General features: G+C 37.9%; 1 protein-coding gene across 1 annotated transcript; it reads left to right on the top strand.

The window, feature by feature from the left end:
• The first annotated feature begins 117 nt into the window (after positions 1-117).
• On the top strand, positions 118-20,161 carry LOC134668796 (cytochrome c1, heme protein, mitochondrial). The gene is made up of 7 exons (XM_063526247.1): positions 118-253; positions 558-608; positions 1,270-1,418; positions 6,749-6,875; positions 9,126-9,243; positions 10,537-10,718; positions 19,616-20,161. Exons 1-7 carry the CDS (start codon positions 143-145, stop codon positions 19,844-19,846), a joined length of 969 nt encoding a protein of 322 aa, XP_063382317.1. The 5' UTR covers positions 118-142; the 3' UTR covers positions 19,847-20,161.
• Positions 20,162-20,378: the final 217 nt, after the last annotated feature.

Below are 20,378 nucleotides of genomic sequence, written 5' to 3' on the forward strand. Positions count from 1 at the left end.
ACGCAGGAACTTAGTATTTTTCAACCAAAAATATTAGAACCTTCAGAAAATAACCATTTTAGCAACCTTTTACTTTCAAAATACTTTGAATTTAGTTTCACTTCGTATAAATAAATTTTTGACAATGGCAGGAACCTCGTAGATGTCATGTCAGTCGTTTCTTTCATTACGACGTTTTACTATCATGGCGGCCGCCGTAGGCAGGATTTGTGGGGCACGACTTTTGAAAAGTTATGGTGTGCTGACGCCCCAGGTACTAAATCTAACCCTTAAGTAGTAACTGGAACTCAGGGCTACGATATAACTTATCTTTGCCGTCCCCTACGTGTTACAAAAAAGGGTGTAGAAGAGTTTTAAAATTCTCAGACAACGGGTGTATTTTATCAAATTAAATGAAATTGGGATAACTTATCGCTAATTAACCGATGTGGTGGCAGTGTTACAATTAAGGAAGCAAGATTTGATATAGATGTGATTGAAAATAAATATGTAAAAGTGATAACCTATCCAACATTATGTAACAAGTTCTTGAAAAATAATGGAGACGTCCATTGCAGGTTTGTCAGCTGTCCACCAACGCGCAAGGATGGACGAGAAACAGAAAACTGGTAAGTGAGCTACTGGTTCCAGTGAACCCTTCAAGGTCATCATTCATAGTGTTGATTTATCTCTTCAATACCATACATGACACAACTATTCAATGTCATATCAGTAAGACTTCAAATCAGTTCTGCTGTTTGGTGCCTTGTCAGAATTGAGAATTTAAAAAAAAATTCATTGATGACTTAACATAATTAAATTAAAATATTTTAATTATGAATCTGTTTAATTAACAGGACTTTAGGTGTATTTTAGATATAAATATTAACTATTTTTATAAACCATTACACACTATCACTAACATGAATCTCACTATAATGAAATGAGGTCAACTTATTGTTTCTTTAAACTTCACATTCTAAAGGAATATCTTAGTTACTGACATTAAAATATGTATGAGTCTATACTAAGAGTATTGTAATATTCTATGCTTCATAATCTATGTACTATATAAACAATTCCTGATACTTATTCTGATATTTATTTGCATTTTACAAACATGTTGTGTATTATCAAACTGCACAACGGGACTTAATCGCGTATTTAAGTTTTAAGATTTACCTCCGACGTTTCGAGGACGGCGTTGTCCCCGTGGTCTCGGTTGTGTATTCATTATTTCTAACCAATAAATTTGAATGCTGTAATTTTAACAATCATTTTTGTCCGCAGTTACTGTCCACATTGGGTGTGGTCGGAGGAGGAGTGGGAGCCCTACTGTTTGCCCTTGAGCAGTCTGTGCAGGCGTCCGGCAGCGAGGCACATCCTCCACACCAGCCCTGGAGCCACAATGGAATGTTCCAGTCATTAGACCATGCCAGGTTTGTATTTATAGAAAATATATCACAAAAACAAAAGTTACCAACTCTGTTACTCTTACAGAGCTAGAAAAAACTAAAATTAACCTTTTTTAAACAGGGAATCTGGTAAACTTAATCTCTAGGTAAAAAACATTTTGCCTAGAGAGCAGTGGCGGCGCGTCAAACATATCCAATAGGCAAGCCGGGGCTAATTAGGCTTACATATTTCCTTTACAAGATTACTCAAACATCCAAAAACAGGCAAGCCGGTGGGAATCGGCTTTTATGGACGCGCCGCTGCTAGAGAGTAGACCCTGGTATCTAACAATACAAAATGTACATTTGAAATTTGACTCCCTGTCTAGCCTCCTAAGTCCTGAGTTCCTTTAAAAAGAACAAAATCGAAATTTGAACCATAATGGAACAAAAGATGGTTCGAAATTTAAAACTGCAAAAATAACTGGGTCTTAAGAGGATCTTTCTGTTCCCTAGACCTTTCTGTTGTTAACATATTTCCTACAACATTATAATTAATACCCATTAACAAACCAATTTGTGAAATAATGTCATTAGCAAGAATCTAATCATACAGGTATCTAATGATCTGTATCTAATGATTTCTTTATCTCTTGAGTTCTAATCCTAACCTCATATAAAATATTTTTCTTTTATTTGACTCATAGTCTATAATATTAGAATTAAAATCTTAAAGTTAATAGACAGTTCCATTTAACAATTAACAGATTGTTAGTGCATGTAAATATTAACTGTTATTGTTATAATTTAATGTTGTTGGTCGATATTATGCAACTACAGAACAGGACATGGGACTATCAAATAATATTCAATTTTATCACTTTTATCTTTTTAAACAAAATTTGGTACCTTCCTACTTGACAATTGTTAAGAAAAGATTACTAATTGTAATTATAAATAACCTTTTAAAATCTTTACTGTATTGAACATTGTCTGTGCTATTTAAATGCATAATTTGCATCATCTAGCACCATTTTAAAAGTTGAACAATTGATTATAGTTACTTATTCTTATTACTGCACTAGGACTTTATATTTTATTTTGTTTTAATGACAGAATCAAACTATGAAGGAAGTTGTGATGAAAAGTGGTGTAATAATGACAATGTTTTTTAACCTACTTTGGAGAAGAAAGTTTTCAATCAGAAGTGTATGTTTTTTTTTTATGTTTTTCTTTTTGTTGGCATAGTTTTTTTTGTTAATTAAGTGCCTATAGCAAATTATTGGCCTTAGTTTAAATATAAAATAGTAATATAATAGTTGTAGTTAGCAACCATTTAAACTGGAAATATATTTAGTAGAAGATGTTGTAGTAGCAGATTCTAATTATTAATTATCTACTTTTGTTTCATACAGTAGCCCTTTCATTTCTTTAGTTTATAAGGTCAACCCACAAAATAAAAGTACAAAAATTAAGTGGGTTGACGATGACATGATGATTAAAATGCAATTTTATGATGACATTAGTGGACTACTGGAACGGTTCCCAACTAATCAGGACTTATCGGATTTTGTTGATAATTATAAGACTATTATTGACAAATTAAAACAAGAGAAACGTTGTTCGTACATTAATAAAAAAATTCAAACGGCTGGTAACGTTAGCAAAATGTTATGGCGAATTATAAACACTGAAACATGTAAAAATCACATTAAACCGGATCCAATGGAAGTTTTGTTGATGGCCAATACCGGATCTAATCGCGGTCAAAAACAACTAGCTGATACAATTAATGATTACTATATAAACTTGAATAAATCAGAGTGTAGGCAAACAGATGTGGGGAAAGCGCTTGACTTTTTGGACGAGGCTACTAAGTTAGTAGTGTCCAAAGTTGACACTTTCCTTTTCACGATTTCAGAGATTAAGCAACTGTTAAAAGCCATAAAATCCAAACATTCGACAGATATTTATGATATGTCGGCCGACCTTATAAAGAAATTACCTGATAATGTCATAGATATTTTTTGTGCACTGCTTAATCAATGTGCTATTATTGGGGAATATCCTAGCTCGTTGAAGATAGTCAAAGTTAGCCCAGTTTACAAGGGGAAGGGATTGAAAGAGGAAATAAAAAACTTTCGTCCCATATCACTAGTACCGGCTCTATCGAAAGTTGCTGAGCTAGGCCTTTGTAATAGGTTGATGGATTACTTTGAAACTAATAAGTTACTTCACGATCGCCAGTATGCGTGCCGCCACGGCAGGTCTACGGTAGATGCTGCTCGTGCGGTTTATCAGCGTGTCCTTCAGTATATTGACCAAAAGAAAATGGTTGCAGCAGTTTTTTGTGACTTGTCACGTGCGTTTGATTTAGTTGATCACGGATTATTATTACATAAGTTGCAAAGGTACGGTGTACAAGGTAGTCTTCTAAATTTTATTAAATCGTTTTTGAAGGGCAGGGAACAGGTTGTGTCCGTTGATGGGGGGGCAACTAAATCTGAGATGAGGACCCTTGATGACTGTTCTGTCCCTCAGGGTTCAGCGGTTGGAAATTTCCTTTTCTTGGTGATGATTAACGACCTCATTAGTTTATTTCAAGATGGCGATTTTATAATGTTTGCTGATGATGGATGTGCCATCATTACTGGTGATACATTCGATGAACTAAAAGAGAACATTTTATATACATTAGTAAAATTGACAAGTTGGTTCCAAGTAAATGGGTTTTTGATTAACTTAAACAAGACATCTATAATGCATTTCTGGCTAAGAGGACTATATCCGACCCCCCTTGGCATAACGGTAAATAATACTACACTGCCACAGGTGCAGAACACGCGGTTTCTTGGTTTTGTATTTGACTGTGGCTTGAAATGGGACAAACATATTGATGCACTTACCAGTAGACTTACTAAAGCGTCGTTTGCACTGTCTCGGCTTGCTCCTGCACTATCATGTAAGAATCTCCGTATGGCATATTATGCGTATGTGAACTCAATATTAGCGTACGGTATTGACCTTTGGGGGCTGGCAGCCGATAGGGATAGAGTATTTTTGCTACAAAAGAGGGCTGTTAGAATGTTGTCTGGGGTGCCGCCATTTACTCCGACTAAAGAATATTTCCGCGAATTAAAAATTCTAACGGTGCCCTCGTTATATATTTTTGAAGTGGCAAAGTACATGTATAAACACAAAAGTGAATATGTGATGCGTCGACCTGAACAAAGGAGAACTGATAGGGACATTAAGTCTGTCTTTGTTAGGCTTGCGAAAACATCCAACTCATTGGGGGTAGTTGGAATTAAAATCTTTAACAGCCTGAGCCGTGAGATTAAAGAGGCGGCTTCTTATGACCTGTTTGTTGAGAAGTTGAAAGCCTATTTAATTGATAAGGCATTTTTTACGGTTAACCCTTATCTTGGCAAGGCTCAAAATATCTTAAATATAAACATTTTTTTAGTTTTTTGTCACCTATTGAGCATACTAAACTGTTAAAAAATAAGAAAAAAAATCCAGGATTTTCCAGTTTCGGAAAATCATATGTATCATATTTGATACAATGCCAATAACTCGACAAAATAGTTACCTACTTTTTAGAAGAAAAATGAGGATTTTAATAAAAATAAAACATGTAATGCAACAGAAATTAGCATTTACTGCTAATTAAACGCAATCTAAAGCATCATATGACTATTAAACCTGTAAAAATAAATTATATCTACGAATACCTGATCACATGGGCGGAAAATTAGATCCCGTAAAGTTTCAAAAAAGTCGTCAGCAAAAAGTTGAGTAAAATATGAAAAGTAAACAAATAATTAAAAGTAAAAAAAAAATCTTTTTTTTTCACTTTGGGGCCATTTTTTGCCATACACATATTTTTCAGTGCTACGGGCTACGGCGTAGCAATAATGCTACAGCGTACGAATATATAGTTAAATAACATCTAGTACTTAAAAAAATCAAAGTTTATTAACTAAATAATACGACAACTAATATTAAATAATTGAAGCATGTTTTGTAACCCCACAAAAATAAAAATAATAAAAAAATCATGTAAAAATATTTTGACGATAACTTGGTAATGTATTAAATGTAATACAATCCTTTCGATATGTACATTTCTGAGTTCTTGGCAGTGTATCAAATATAATACATAACAGTTTCATGTAAGATTCTGTGTATTAAATGTTTTTAAATTCGAAGGCATTGTAAATATGTATGCACTAAGAGACAGTAAAGATATCAAAATGTAGATTATGGAAAAATATATACTAACATAAGAAATAAATGCAAAACTTCCAGTACGAACCGAAATCTATTGTTTCCGTGGCGCCATGTTGATTATTACTAATTAATTTACAATGACACTCGTGTCAATTATTTTTTTCTATAAGTAAGGAGGGTAGCTCGACATGTTGATGGCAGAATTATTATGTTAGGTAATAAAGTGAACCTGCTAGATTTTTTGAAGTTTCATGTATCACGGGTGTTACGATGCCAAGATAAGGGTTAAGGAATTCTACAGTAAATTTAACATTAAATAATTTCGTAAATAATGACATTTGTAATGTATAAGTTTTAATGATTTCTTCTTCTTTCCTTGATCTGGTTATGTGTGTTTATTTTGGTGTTAGTGTTTTGTAATAGTTGAGTGTTTAGTTTTAGTTGTATATTTTGTAGTTCTATTGTGATTTTGTTTGACATGTGTTATTTTGACATTAAAGAAATTGAATTTGAATTTGAATTCATTGTGTTTGGTTTAGTGGTTTAGTCATTTGCCCTAAGATTGATTTGTGAACTAGAAAATAATTTCTTTTTAATATTAAATCGCGTACGGAGTAATATTAGCACTTCATTGTCGTTTATTGCCGAGTTGTGCTTATTATATTTCTTTCTGAATATTTCAAGCGGAACTGACCATAAATTACCAGCATAACATTCCTTTGGTAGAGTCTGTTCAGGAAGAAAAGAGTAGTGAATGTATTGGGTCCCATACATTCCACGACTCTTCTCTTTCCGCACAGACTATCTTATTTAGTCAAAGACTATTAACAGTGGCGGGTTTGCCCTAAGGCACAGTCGGTTGTGACAAAAAATTCGCTGAACGTAACAAGAAATAACTCAAAATGTAGTCAATATTATGGGCGCCTTGAAAGGGGCGGCTACAACATAATTTATATTTAATAAATCAGATGGAAGTATAAAAAGTAGGTGAGTTGACTGTGACGTCACTACACAAGTTTTCATATAAATTTCATATTAGCAAATCGTTTTGACAGTTCTAAAAAAGAAGTTGATTAGACTAGTAGGAAAGTAGCCAATTGCTACGCGCTCTAACTCTAACTCCCTATGATGTTGTGTTACAGTATTCGCCGAGGCTATGAAGTATACAAGCAGGTGTGCAAGGCCTGCCACTCGCTGCAGTACATCGCGTTCCGCAACCTGGTGGGCGTGTCGCACACTGAGGATGAGGCCAAGGCGGAGGCCGCTGAGGTTAGTATAGAAAATAGTGTTTACAGCAGTGTTGGCCGTAATGGTTAATTCTAATTAACAATTAATCAATTGCATTAACCATTAATTCCGCAATTAATCAATTGCATTACGCATCAATTTAATTAAAGTTAGTTAGAATTGAATCTTGAGACGTTTAATTACATTGATTGTCAATCTAATTGCCTATTTAATGGCATTAAAGGTTCAAAAAATTAATTAGAATTACTCTCAATTGCATTAACGTTTAATGGAATTAAATATTTTTTTCATAAACTAATAATTAATGTTAATTTTGCTTGAAGCTATTAAATGGGAATACACTCATTATTGGTGTATTTTTATTTGTCCCTGTCATATGTGAGTTGGAGACAAATGGGAAACGGGGACAAATGGGATTTATTCATTTATATGAAGCGCTTATTCCATCTGCTCCAGGCGGGAACAAATGGGAAAATATCGGATAATGATGTGTTCCCATTTGTCCCCACACCAATAAAGTGGGGAAAAATGGGAATAATTTATGTGCAAACTGCACATATATTTCCTATATGTTCCCCGTGGGGACAAATGGGAATACACCCATTATTGTTATAATGGGTGCTCATAAAATAAATAAAATAAATAAAATAAATAAAATAAATAAAATAAATAAAATAAATAAAATAAATAAAATAAATAAAATAAATAAAATAAATAAAATAAATAAAATAAATAAAATAAATAAAATAAATAAATAAAATAAATAAAATAAATAAAATAAATAAAATAAATAAAATAAATAAAATAAATAAAATAAATAAAATAAATAAAATAAATAAAATAAATAAAATAAATAAAATAAATAAAATAAATAAAATAAATAAAATAAATAAAATAAATAAAATAAATAAAATAAATAAAATAAATAAAATAAATAAAATAAATAAAATAAATAAAATAAATAAAATAAATAAAATAAATAAAATAAATAAAATAAATAAAATAAATAAAATAAATAAAATAAATAAAATAAATAAAATAAATAAAATAAATAAAATAAATAAAATAAATAAAATAAATAAAATAAATAAAATAAATAAAATAAATAAAATAAATAAAATAAATAAAGTAAATAAAGTAGCTGCACTAGACCTTTGATCCCTTGGACGTCTTTATAAAATTACGATATTTATTCTTGTTAATTGTTAATTATCAATCACATGTTTAATTTTCATTAAAAATTGTTTTAGTTTTTAATGGTTTGTAAAGCAATAACCATTAATTCTTTTTAATTGTTAGTGGTTCGTAATAAATTAACATTAATGCAAATTGATGTTCAATGCAATTGATAATTAATTTTCCTTCAATGGTTAATGGCTAATGGCAATTAACCTTTTCAATGGTTAATTTTTAATGGTCAATTGCATTAACGTTCGGCCAACACTGGTTACAGTACATATGGTCCTATTTTCCCGCACTAGTGCGCGTAGTAAAATAGCGCTTTTCCTGTGTCAAAAGTTTAAAAGGCCATATGTACTGTAAAACGTTGTACGATAATTCGAATTTCCTCTTTTCCGCACTTGTATCGTAAATAACTATTGTAGACCAACATTACTGACACCGTGCGCTGCATCGTGCGATCAAAGAAATAAAAACAAATACCAACTACTAGGATAAGCATTTGTTGAGTGTCGCTAAATATCGATATTAAACAACAACACCATACAATCGAATCGAAGAAGCCGAGAGCGACGAAGTCTCTCAGCACTTCGAAATATCAAAAACGACTAACTACAAAATGTTTACAATTCCGCTCGAGGCCTTTTTGATTTGCCGTATTGTATATCGTGTGAAATCGTGACGCACGGTCAAAGGCAGAAGTAACTTTTCTGCTGACACAATTTCTCTGGAGATGCAAGCGTCCATAGGCTACGGAGACTGCTTACCATCAGGCTGCCACCGACGTAGTATAAAATAAAAAACGCTATCGCGACTTTGGGAGTTGGGGTTAAGCTAAGCCTGACCTGAACCCAGCCAGCTGTCGAGTTTCGGATGTTCTGGGGCAAACTGCCGAATCCGACACAAGGGCAACCGATGCAACGGGGCCACGCCGTTTTGTCGACTAAATAGAGTTTAGTTTTAATTTTATAAAATACATATGTATGTTAGTCCGTAAGGTATTTGTAATATGGGCCTTGTTGCCTGATTTAAATTTCAAAATAAAAATAAATAAATTATACACTAATATTTATAAATTATATATTTCGACAGGTGATGGTGAAGGATGGCCCTGATGAAGAGGGCAACTACTTCGAGAGGCCCGGCAAGCTGTCCGACTACTTCCCGTCGCCCTACCCCAACGAAAACGCGGCGAGAGCCGCCAACAACGGTAAGCAAAAACATACAAATGTAATGTAAAACTAAAATGGTAACAGTATTAACACTTTTTCTATAAACTGGCTAGTCACCTGTATGAGGTAGTCATAGTCTCCTGTCAGGTAGGCAGGCAGAAGTTGATAAACAGCGAATCTCTGGAGATGAAATTTTAGACAGATAAAACCACCACCAACAGACGCGAAAAGCCATGGCAATTGCCGGGTCCACACAGAGCAAGCATGCGCCTCGGACGAGGCGGCGCGCGCGAGGCACGTCTACACTGGCCGTTTTGTGCGCGAGGAAATTGCCTCGCGCGTATCCTTGCTCGGTGTGGACCCGGCTAATGTGTTGACACTCGTGAATCTGTGGGTTGGGCTGTTTTTCTAAAAAGTTTTCCAACCCCCAATCTACGAATACGAAAATGGATAAAGCTTGGCTATAATGGGTAAACAATTACTTAAATAGCTTTTACTTAAATCCTGCCTGACTGGTGGCTGTAAAATAATAAGATTCGATAAAACTAGTACTGTACTGGAAATTTAGAATAATTTTGTAATTAAATGAAGGCAAATATTTGGTCAATTTCACGATTAATATGTTAGTGGGCGTTTTATTTTTGGCGCAATACAGCAATGCACTCATATAACAACAGTTTACTTGGCCGTTTGCCAATTGCCATACTACATTGGTCTAAAAGTACTTGTAGTATTGATTAGCTAAGTACTCAGTACAAATGTATTTTTACAAATAGTCTATTAAAAGATTTATAGTAGATCCATTCTTAATATTCACTCATCACACACATTTATGGGTGAACTATGAGTGGCATTTTTATGAATAAAGGAGTGAAACGGTTGGGAAAAATTACATTTCTGTACAACACGACTGCAGAAGATTGCTGATGCAAATTCATGAATGAAGTAGTATGTATCCATGGTAATGCAGACCCCTATCGCTTGCCTTTTTTAAAGTATCGTCAATAAAGAACGTGCATAAACGGTTTTTTTCACAGATGTATTTCTGTTGCCGTTATAGCAACAAATACTAAAAACAGAATATAATAAATATTTAAGTCCCATACAACGACCGTAATTTTTTATTTGCCGTTTTTTACGTAATTGTACGAAAACCTTCGTGTGCGAGTCCGACTCGCACTTGGCCGGTTTTTTATTTTATTTAAACGTACAAAAAAAATAAAATGAAAAAACACGATATCCGCGGGCACGCATTTCCATCTCGCTCACGCTTACGCTCAGAGAAAGTGAGAGAAGAACACGAACTTACTGGTCCCTTATTTGGTTTCCAGGTGCGTACCCGCCGGACCTGTCCCTGATCGTGTCGGGCCGCAAGGGCGGCGAGGACTACATCTTCGCGCTGCTCACCGGCTACGTGGACCCGCCCGCCGGCCTCGTGCTGCGAGAGGGACAGAACTACAACCCCTACTTCCCGGGCGGTGCCATCTCCATGGCACAAGTACTTTTCGACGAGGTAAGTGTTACACCGCAGTCAACTTGCTCTAGGTCACTATTATGTCCACATAGAACGAGCTGCCTCGCTAGGAAATTGCCGCGCGAAAGCTGTCATACGGCTACGTGGACCCGCCCGCCGGGCTCGTGCTGCGAGAGGAACAGAACTACAAACCCTACTTCCCGGGCGGTGCCATCTCCATGGCACAAGTACTTTTCGATGAGGTAAGTGTTGCAATACAGTAAACTTGCTCAAGGTCACTATTAGGCGGATCCACATAGAACGAGCTGCCTCGCTAGTAAATTGCCGCGCGAAAGCTATCATACGGCTACGTGGACCCGCCCGCCGGGCTCGTGCTGCGAGAGGAACAGAACTACAAACCCTACTTCCCGGGCGGTGCCATCTCCATGGCACAAGTACTTTTCGACGAGGTAAGTGTTACACCGCACTCAACTTGCTCTAGGTCACTATTATGTCCACATAGAACGAGCTGCCTCGCTAGGAAATTGCCGCGCGAAAGCTGTCATACGGCCACGTGGACCCGCCCGCCGGCCTCGTGCTGCGAGAGGGACAGAACTACAACCCCTACTTCCCGGGCGGTGCCATCTCCATGGCACAAGTACTTTTCGATGAGGTAAGTGTTACACCACACTCAACTTGCTCTAGGTCACTATTATGTCCACATAGAACGAGCTGCCTCGCTAGGAAATTGCCGCGCGAAAGCCGTCTTACGGCTACGTGGACCCGCCCGCCGGCCTCGTGCTGCGAGAGGGACAGAACTACAACCCCTACTTCCCCGGCGGTGCCATCTCCATGGCACAAGTACTTTTCGACGAGGTAAGTGTTACACCGCAGTCAACTTGCTCTAGGTCACTATTGTGTCCACATAGAACGAGCTGCCTCGCTAGGAAATTGCCGCGCGAAAGCCGTCTTACGGCTACGTGGACCCGCCTGCGAGAGGGACAGAACTACAAACCCTACTTCCTGGGCGGTGCCATCTCTGTAGCACAAGTACTTTTCGACGAGGTAAGTGTTACACCGCAGTCAACTTGCTCTAGATCACAAGTACTTTTCGACGAGGTAAGTGTTACACCGCAGTCAACTTGCTCTAGATCACAAGTACTTTTCGACGAGGTAAGTGTTACACCGCAGTCAACTTGCTCTAGGTCACTATTATGTCCACATAGAACGAGCTGCCTCGCTGGTAAATTGCCGCGCGAAAGCCGTCTTACGGCTACGTGGACCCGCCCGCCGGCCTCGTGCTGCGAGAGGGACAGAACTACAACCCCTACTTCCCGGGCGGTGCCATCTCCATGGCACAAGTACTTTTTGACGAGGTAAGTGTTACACCGCAGTCAACTTGCTCTAGGTCACTATTATGTCCACATAGAACGAGCTGCCTCGCTAGGAAATTGCTGCGCGAAAGCTGTCATACGGCCACGTGGACCCGCCCGGCGGCCTCGTGCTGCGAGAGGAACAGAACTACAACCCCTACTTCCCCGGCGGTGCCATCTCCATGGCACAAGTACTTTTCGACGAGGTAAGTGTTACACCACACTCAACTTGCTCTAGGTCACTATTATGTCCACATAGAACGAGCTGCCTCGCTAGGAAACTGCCGCGCGAAAGCTGTCATACGGCCACGTGGACCCGCCCGCCGGCCTCGTGCTGCGAGAGGGACAGAACTACAAACCCTACTTCCCGGGCGGTGCCATCTCCGTGGCACAAGTACTTTTCGATGAGGTAAGTGTTACACTACAGTAAACTTGCTCAAGGTCACTGAAGTGGATTATGTATTATATATATTGAATTAAACACATATTTCGCACTGGTTCTTTATTTTTATATAAAATACGTGTTCATTGTACAAATCGAATACGAAAAGTCATCTTCTTGATGCATGTCATTTTTATAATGTAGAAAAACAATAAATAAGGTTTTAATACCGAACATTCTCGCCCCTTTTAACAGAAAATTAACTTAAATTATACTAGCTATTCTAGCTAATTAATAGGTAACAAAATAACTTTGTTTATTGGCCTAACAAAAACACCTTTCTGGGTTCTGACTTGGACAGACCGTACTAAATTGTCCGATGTATTTTTATTAATAGATATTATTTTACCCAGCGGCCAACAAGCAGGTGGAGTAGCTTCATCTTTTAACAAAACAATTTGTCCAATATCTAAATTGGTCCTTCTCTGCAGCCACTTGCTTCTTGGTTGCAGCTCACTCAAATAATTATTATAAAACTGTACCCAAAACTTTTGTTTTATTTGAGTAACTTTTTGATACATATTCAATCTATTTTCTGCTTTATCTACAATACTAGGCTCAGGAATATCTGAAATTGGTGAACCAATTAAAAAATGAGCCGGTGTTAGGCAAACAATATTATCATTATCAGGAATGTCAAAAACTGAGCATAAAGGCCTTGAATTCAGAATACCCTCAATCTGAACAAGAACTGTGTAAAAAAATTCATAAGTCAATCTGACATTACCTAAATATCTTTTCAATAAACTTTTAACAGACTTAATTCCAGCCTCGTAAATTCCACCCATGTGGCTGGCAAGAGGAATCGTGAATTTCCACTCTATGCAACTGACATTACAATAGTCTATTACTTGACTATATGAAGTATCATTTTTAAACAACTGATACAAATCATGAAGCTCGTTATTTGCTCCTTTGAAATTTGTAGCATTATCCGAGTACAAATGCGTACAGTAACCTCTGCGACTAATAAATCGTTTCAAGGCGCAAATAAAGGCTTGTGAAGACAATTCTGTAACTAGCTCTAGGTGTATTGCCTTAGTTGACAGACATATAAACAAGCATATATATCCTTTGGTGTACTTACAGTTTCGAAGCATAGAATTTCGAATATATACTGCTCCGCTAAAATCAACACCAACATGTAAGAAAGCTCGTGTTAAAGTGACTCTTGGAGCGGGTAAGCTAGCCATCTGCTGCTCACAGGCTTCAGCATTGTATCTGACACAGCGAACGCATCTATGTATGACTTTTCTGACTTCCATACGACCGTTAATTGGCCAATATTTTAACCTTAGTCCGAAAAGCGTGCCTTGTATGCCTATGTGCAACAAACGAAGGTGAAACTGTTCAATTAACAAAGTTGTCACGTGTTCTTTACATGGTAACACTATCGGGTGTGCTTGACTGTAAGGTATGTTAGAATTTTGAATACGACCACCCGTACGAATAATATTATCGTCACCAAGAAAAGGGTTGAGCTTACGTAGGGGGCTTGACTTGTAAGTGTGTAAGCTACGAACGTCAGTGTGTTTATTCTCACTAGTTGTACTATTCGAGTTTATGTTTGTATTATTTGTGGACTGTATAATATGTGATTTCAATGTTTGTAACTCTTGATACTCCTTAGAGAAATGTACACGCTGAATCGTTTGAATTATGAAGTTGTGTGCACTTTTCAGTTCTTGTGTTGTGAGAAAAGACACAACTTTAGTCAAGTTACGTAAGTTATTTATAAACCTAAACATGTAAGCTAATACTCTAGTCAGTTTGTTAAAGTTCGAATGTTTCTGAAAGTATGTATAGAAATCATCTTGTATATTTTGTTGAGTACACACAGTATGAGCGGTGCGTGGCTCGATCACTTCAATCTTCTGCTCATCGTCAGTAATCACAGGTGATGACGTCATTGGCCATGTACTAGGATCACGAAGCAGCCAATCTGGACCGTTCCACCAGAGTGAGTTGCTCTGTAAGTTCTGTGGGTAAACTCCTCGTGTGAGTAAATCAGCAGCGTTCTCTTTTGTATTGACATAATTCCACATCTCAGACTTAGTCAATTCTATAATCTCCATTAGTCTATGAGACACAAAAGTGTGTAGTTTTTTGTATGGCGACTTAATCCAGTGTAACACAATCTGTGAATCTGTGAATAATACAATGTCATGTATTTTGAATTTGTCTTTGAATGCTCTTCTCAGCTTGTCAACTAGGTGTGCTAACAATAAGCATCCAGATAGTTCAAGTCTTGGCAATGATTGAACACGAATTGGACTGACTCTTGTCTTCGCCATAACAAGACTGCAGGTGGGTTCTTTGTTAGGATATGTGGCTCTGAAATAAACAACAGCACCGAAGGCTTTCGCAGAAGCATCACTGAACCCTATCAAGGTTATCCGCGTTGGTATATCAGAGAAATAGTATCTAGGGACATTAATGTTTTTGAGCTCGGGTAGATTAGTTTGAAACTCTAGCCAAGTTCTTTGTAGATCTTCTGGAATGACCATGTCCCAATCAATCTTGGCTTTCCAAATGTCTTGCATGAGGATCTTCGCTATAATGACCGTTGGCGCTAGTATGCCAATAGGATCATATATTTTTGCTATTGCAGACAGTATATTCCGTTTAGTAAGCTCGAACTGTCGTAGCTCTGGAATAGCTGTAGTAAGCGCGTCGCTTTGTGGCAACCACTTCACTCCCAACGTCTTGACAGCTGCGCTAGGGGTAAAATCATATGTGTCATCATTTGTAGATACAGCATTTGTAAGTAGTTGAGGCTCATTTGTAGTCCATTTGTGTAGAACGAAGTTTCCTTTTTGTAAAACTTCTATGAGTTGACTACAAACTTGTTGCGCCTGGTCAAGAGTGTCCGCTCCAGATAGGAAGTCGTCCATGTAACATTCAGACTCGATAATGTCAGCGGCTTCTGGATATTCTTCTTTATGTTGTCCAGCTAACATGCGCAGAGTCCGGCATGCTAGATAAGGCGCGCATTTTGTACCGTATGTTACAGTCTTTAACTGAATGCATTTTAAAGGCTCTGACTTCGAATCTCGCCATAATATTCTTTGTAGCGGCCTTTGCTCTTCTTTGACCAAAATAGTCCTAAACATCTTGACTATGTCACAAGTGAACGCATATTTGTACATTCGAAATCTGAGTATTATGTCAAGTACGTCATTGTATATGTTCGGTCCGTCTAACATTATGTCATTGAGAGACAATCCCGACGACGTCTTGCTACTCGCATTGAAAACCGTCCTTAATTTTGTAGATCGACTTTCTGGCCTTAAAATACCTAAATGTGGCAAAAAGCACTGTGGCACTTGTGTGTGTTGAAAGTCATCAATATACTCAGCATGACCTAGCTCAATGTATTCATAAATGAACGCCTTGTATAATGTGTAGAGCGTGGGGTCTTTTTGAAACTTAGACTCAAGACTTAATAAACATCGATAGGCTTTCTGAAACGAATTACCTAAATCTTGAACCTTTTCGTTTTGTATAGGCATTTCGACTACGAAATGTCCAGTCTCAGCTTGCACTGTTGTGTCAAGAAATAACTGTTCGCAATATTTTTGCTCAGGTGTAAACACGACCTTAGGACTTACCTCTTCCTGCTGCCAAAACCTAACTAATAAATCATCAGTTGTAGGCGAGTCAACAATGTGCAAAGCAATATGAGCGCTATGTGTCTTATGTGTGCCCGATATGCATTCTTTGAGAGGACCTCCAACGACCCAACCAAAGACCGTTTCGATCAGTAAAGGTTTGTTAGGTCCAAGGCTAATCTTATTGTTTAGCAACAACGAATAGAAATATTCAGCTCCTATAAGAAGGTCTATCTCGTCAGGTTCGTAAAATGTAGGGTCTGCAAGCAATTTATTAATTTTTGCAGGAATGTTCCATGTACTTGTGTTTATGTGTACATGAGGTAGAGGAAGGGTTATTTTATCCATGACAATAAATTCAAGATTCGTTGTAAAGTCAGAATGTCTAGAAGCTATGTTCGCTTTCATACATAATTGCGTTTGCTTACCTGTCACGCCCACGCCGTATATATGGTGGTTATCGTGATATAGCTTACTGTTCATCCTCTTGAGAAGCCTGTGAGCAACCATATGGATTTCGCTTCCATTGTCCAACATGGCACGCGCAGGATGCCACGTTCCTGTCTCATCTTGTATATTTATTATCGCTGTAGACAAAAGAATCTGTTTATTTGTGTTTACCACATGCATTGCTGTAGGCGTCACTATATTTTTTTGACATTGTGTATGTGTAACGTCATTGACAGTTGTCGGTTTCGTTACGGTATGTGTATTGTGTGTAGGCTGTTGCTGTGACAGTAGTTGCTGTGACAGCTGTTGCTGTGTCTGCTGTTGCAGGGAATGCTGTTGCATTGAAGTCGTAGCTGACTGTTGCTGCTGTTGAGCTGTAGATTCTGTAGCGATAGCAATATTCGCACGTTTAGGGGGAGGGTTAGCTAGGTGAATCAAACTATGATGCTTACCGTGGCATGTAGAGCACGACTTTTTGGAGCATTTATGTTTGGCAGTGTAAGGCTGTAAGCAATTGTAGCACAAAAACTTGGATTTTATGTAGTTTATACGTTTGTCAACTGGCATTTCCAAAAATTGTACACATTTGGCTATATTATGTTGCCCTTGACAAAGAGTACATATTTCATTACAATCATCAGATGTAGAGACGTGTACGAGCTTGGGGGTTGATTTGGATTGAGGAAACTTGTCAGATTTATTGTCATTCATAAGCTCGAATGCTGTTGCACGCAGCTTAAAGAAATCTAAAAGCTCCTTTATTGTAGGAATTGATGTCTCTTTCCTTGTCAACTCCCATGCCGCCCTCAGAGAATTGTCTAACTTCTGAGTAATTATATAAACTAAAAGTACATCCCATTGTTGCACTGGCAGGTTTAAAGCGCTTAGAGAATCTAGACTTTGTTGTAATACATTTAAGAACTCTTTTATGTTTGATCTATTAAGTATGTGAAAACTCATAAAGCTCTTTAAGTGAAAGATTACAATAATAGTTTGGTTTTCATACCTGTTTTCTAGTATACTCATAGCTTTACTGAAATTTCCGTCGAGAATAAGAAGAGAGTTAATCAAACCCGCAGCTTCGCCCTTCAAGCAGCTCTTCAGATACTGCATGCGTTGCAGCTCCGGCACGTTTCCTCCGTCCATGGCACACTGGAACAGGTTTTTAAACGCAGGCCACTCGCGTATGTCACCGCTGTATGTCGGAAGCTCTAATTTTGGGAGTTTGTACACCGGTTGACTTTTAGCTTTGACGTCCTCTTCTTTTTTCTCCAATAGTTTGTTGATGAGCGCTCTAGTTTGGTAATATCTGGATTCCATGATCGAACGTTCCTCGTCGGCTTTCTTTTCGTCTTGTTCTAAGAGCTCAATTGCCTGTTGAACTTGATCGAACTTCTCCATCTGCGTAGATAAGTCGGCACATCGCAACTTTATCTCATCTATGTTCAAACTATCTTTGTCGGATGAATCCAATCCAGTCACGTAGTTTACGATTCTGGTCACCTTACCTTTTATTATACTTCTTGTACTTTTTAACGTTTTATATTCTTCCGTGTCCGTCATTATGTGTGTAACTGTTGTTACGTATATCGACACGAAATATTCTTATGTATGCACTGTTGGCTCAAGTAGGACCAAAAATGAAGTGGATTATGTATTATATATATTGAATTAAACACATATTTCGCACTGGTTCTTTATTTTTATATAAAATACGTGTTCATTGTACAAATCGAATACGAGAAGTCATCTTCTTGATGCATGTCATTTTTATAATGTAGAAAAACAATAAATAAGGTTTTAATACCGAACAGTCACTATTAGGCGGATCCACATAGAACGAGCTGCCTCGCTAGTAAATTGCCGCGCGAAACAACTCGGTCGATGGAGAAGTGCGTCGCCCGAGGCAACACAGCTGCTTCACGCGGCAATTTCCTCGCGAGACGGCTCGTTCCGTGTGAACTTGCTTATTGCCTATATGCACCCCTTTTTGCGTTGCTCACCGGATATATGGACGCGTCCGCTAGCGACCCAAATAAGGGGCTACTCATAAATTACGTCATTTCAAATTAGGGGGGGGGGGTCTGGACATCGGATGACGGTAGCATGAAGTAGGAGGAAATGGGGTCATTTGAAGCATGATTTTTGGATGATTATAGGGGGGGGTCAAAAATCGTTAAAAATGGATGACGTAATTTATGGACAGCCCCTAAGGACAAAATAAGGGGGGTGCAAATATGGGTTATTTGCCGGGTGGTGATAATTCCATGGCACAAATACGATGAGGTAAGTTCCCTTTGTTTCAACACAACTACATACGTGGGCATTTTGCAAAGTTCACACCTAAACAACTTGATACTTGCGATCTTTTAGAACACCTGTTCAATCACCCTAACCAACATAGCTATCTAAGCTTGCTCGACTTTCTATCTTTCCATCGCTTCCTTCGTTCATTTACGAGAAACACGCCTTCGTCCCTACACCCTTGTCTGCTAGCGTGGGCGGGTGCACGGAACAGGGCTATAACCGCGAAAATCGAAGTTCGCAAATTGCGGGGATTTTTCTCTGTCATTCTAATTACGCCTTCGTTGGAGCTAAAGAGATGGCTTAAAGGACACGCATCCAGACCATAATTGTTTAAAAAAAAAAAAGAGCAAAAGAGAAAGATCCCCGCAATTTGCGAATTTCGGTTTTCGCGGTAGCCGCTCTGGCGTCACACGCGGGTGCCATTGTAGCAGTTAGCTTTGCTCGTATTATTTATCGTTAACCGGCTCATCCGTGCAAGCACATCAGCTAGCGGACGCCCGTAGACTATCTTAAGGCACTGAAGATCAGTCACAATACCCTACCCTATACTAAATTAATTTTAGCAATAACAGAGCCGTATTTTGTCGCATATGGTCCTGTTCGCATTTTGTCCCGTTGGCAATTCGTCCCGTTCACAAATTGTCCCGCAAACGCAGCTCGTCCCGTTTGCAATTTGCTCCGTTAGCAAAATGATATGATTTGATTAAGTTTACAGCTTTTTTTTCAAGGATTAAAAAAAAACTATAATAAACACTGCAAATGTTTTGTCCCCAGGCCGCCGAGTTCTCGGACGGCACGCCGCCCACGGCCTCGCAGCTCGCCAAGGACGTGGCCACGTTCCTCCGCTGGTGCTCGGAGCCCGAGCTCGACGACCGCCGCCTCATGACCATCAAGGTCATCGGCATGTTCTCAATCCTCGGCGTCTTCGTCTACTACCTCAAGCGGCACAAGTGGACCACCATGAAGTCCAGGAAGCTAGCCTACAAACCCGTCTCTAAGAAATAAAAAAAAAACGTAGCATAAACTAAACAGACATTTTAGATAATTTTTTTCGATAGGCACAGTAACATGTTATTTCTTTATAATTAAATTAATTTATTTCGCAATTCAGCGTTTACCTCTATTGTTACCCGAGGATGGAGTGGTGATAATATAAATATTAATGTAATTCTATCGGAACGGCATTTCGTCATCGTGCGTGTCGGCACAGTCAAATTACCTATTATAGATGGTGTTTTATTGTTATCTGTGCTTGTGGTGTACCATGAATAACAGCTGTGAATCGGTGTACAGTTGAATAAATGAGTTATTGAAAATCGATTTTGGTATTTAAATACACCCCCGACCCCATGAACACCTTATCCTTGAATTTATTGATAAACATGATTATACTGGTTTGCAATCATTAAGATTATCAACTTTGAACCTTTCAACTTTGAGTAGCAGTGTGAGATACGAGATTATTTCAAAATAGTGCCGAAATGTATAAAGATATCCTTACGAGACAAAGTATTTTATTAAAGATTATATTGCATAA

This window comes from Cydia fagiglandana, chromosome 11 (assembly GCF_963556715.1).
Source record: "Cydia fagiglandana chromosome 11, ilCydFagi1.1, whole genome shotgun sequence".
Taxonomy (NCBI): Eukaryota; Metazoa; Arthropoda; class Insecta; order Lepidoptera; family Tortricidae; genus Cydia; species Cydia fagiglandana.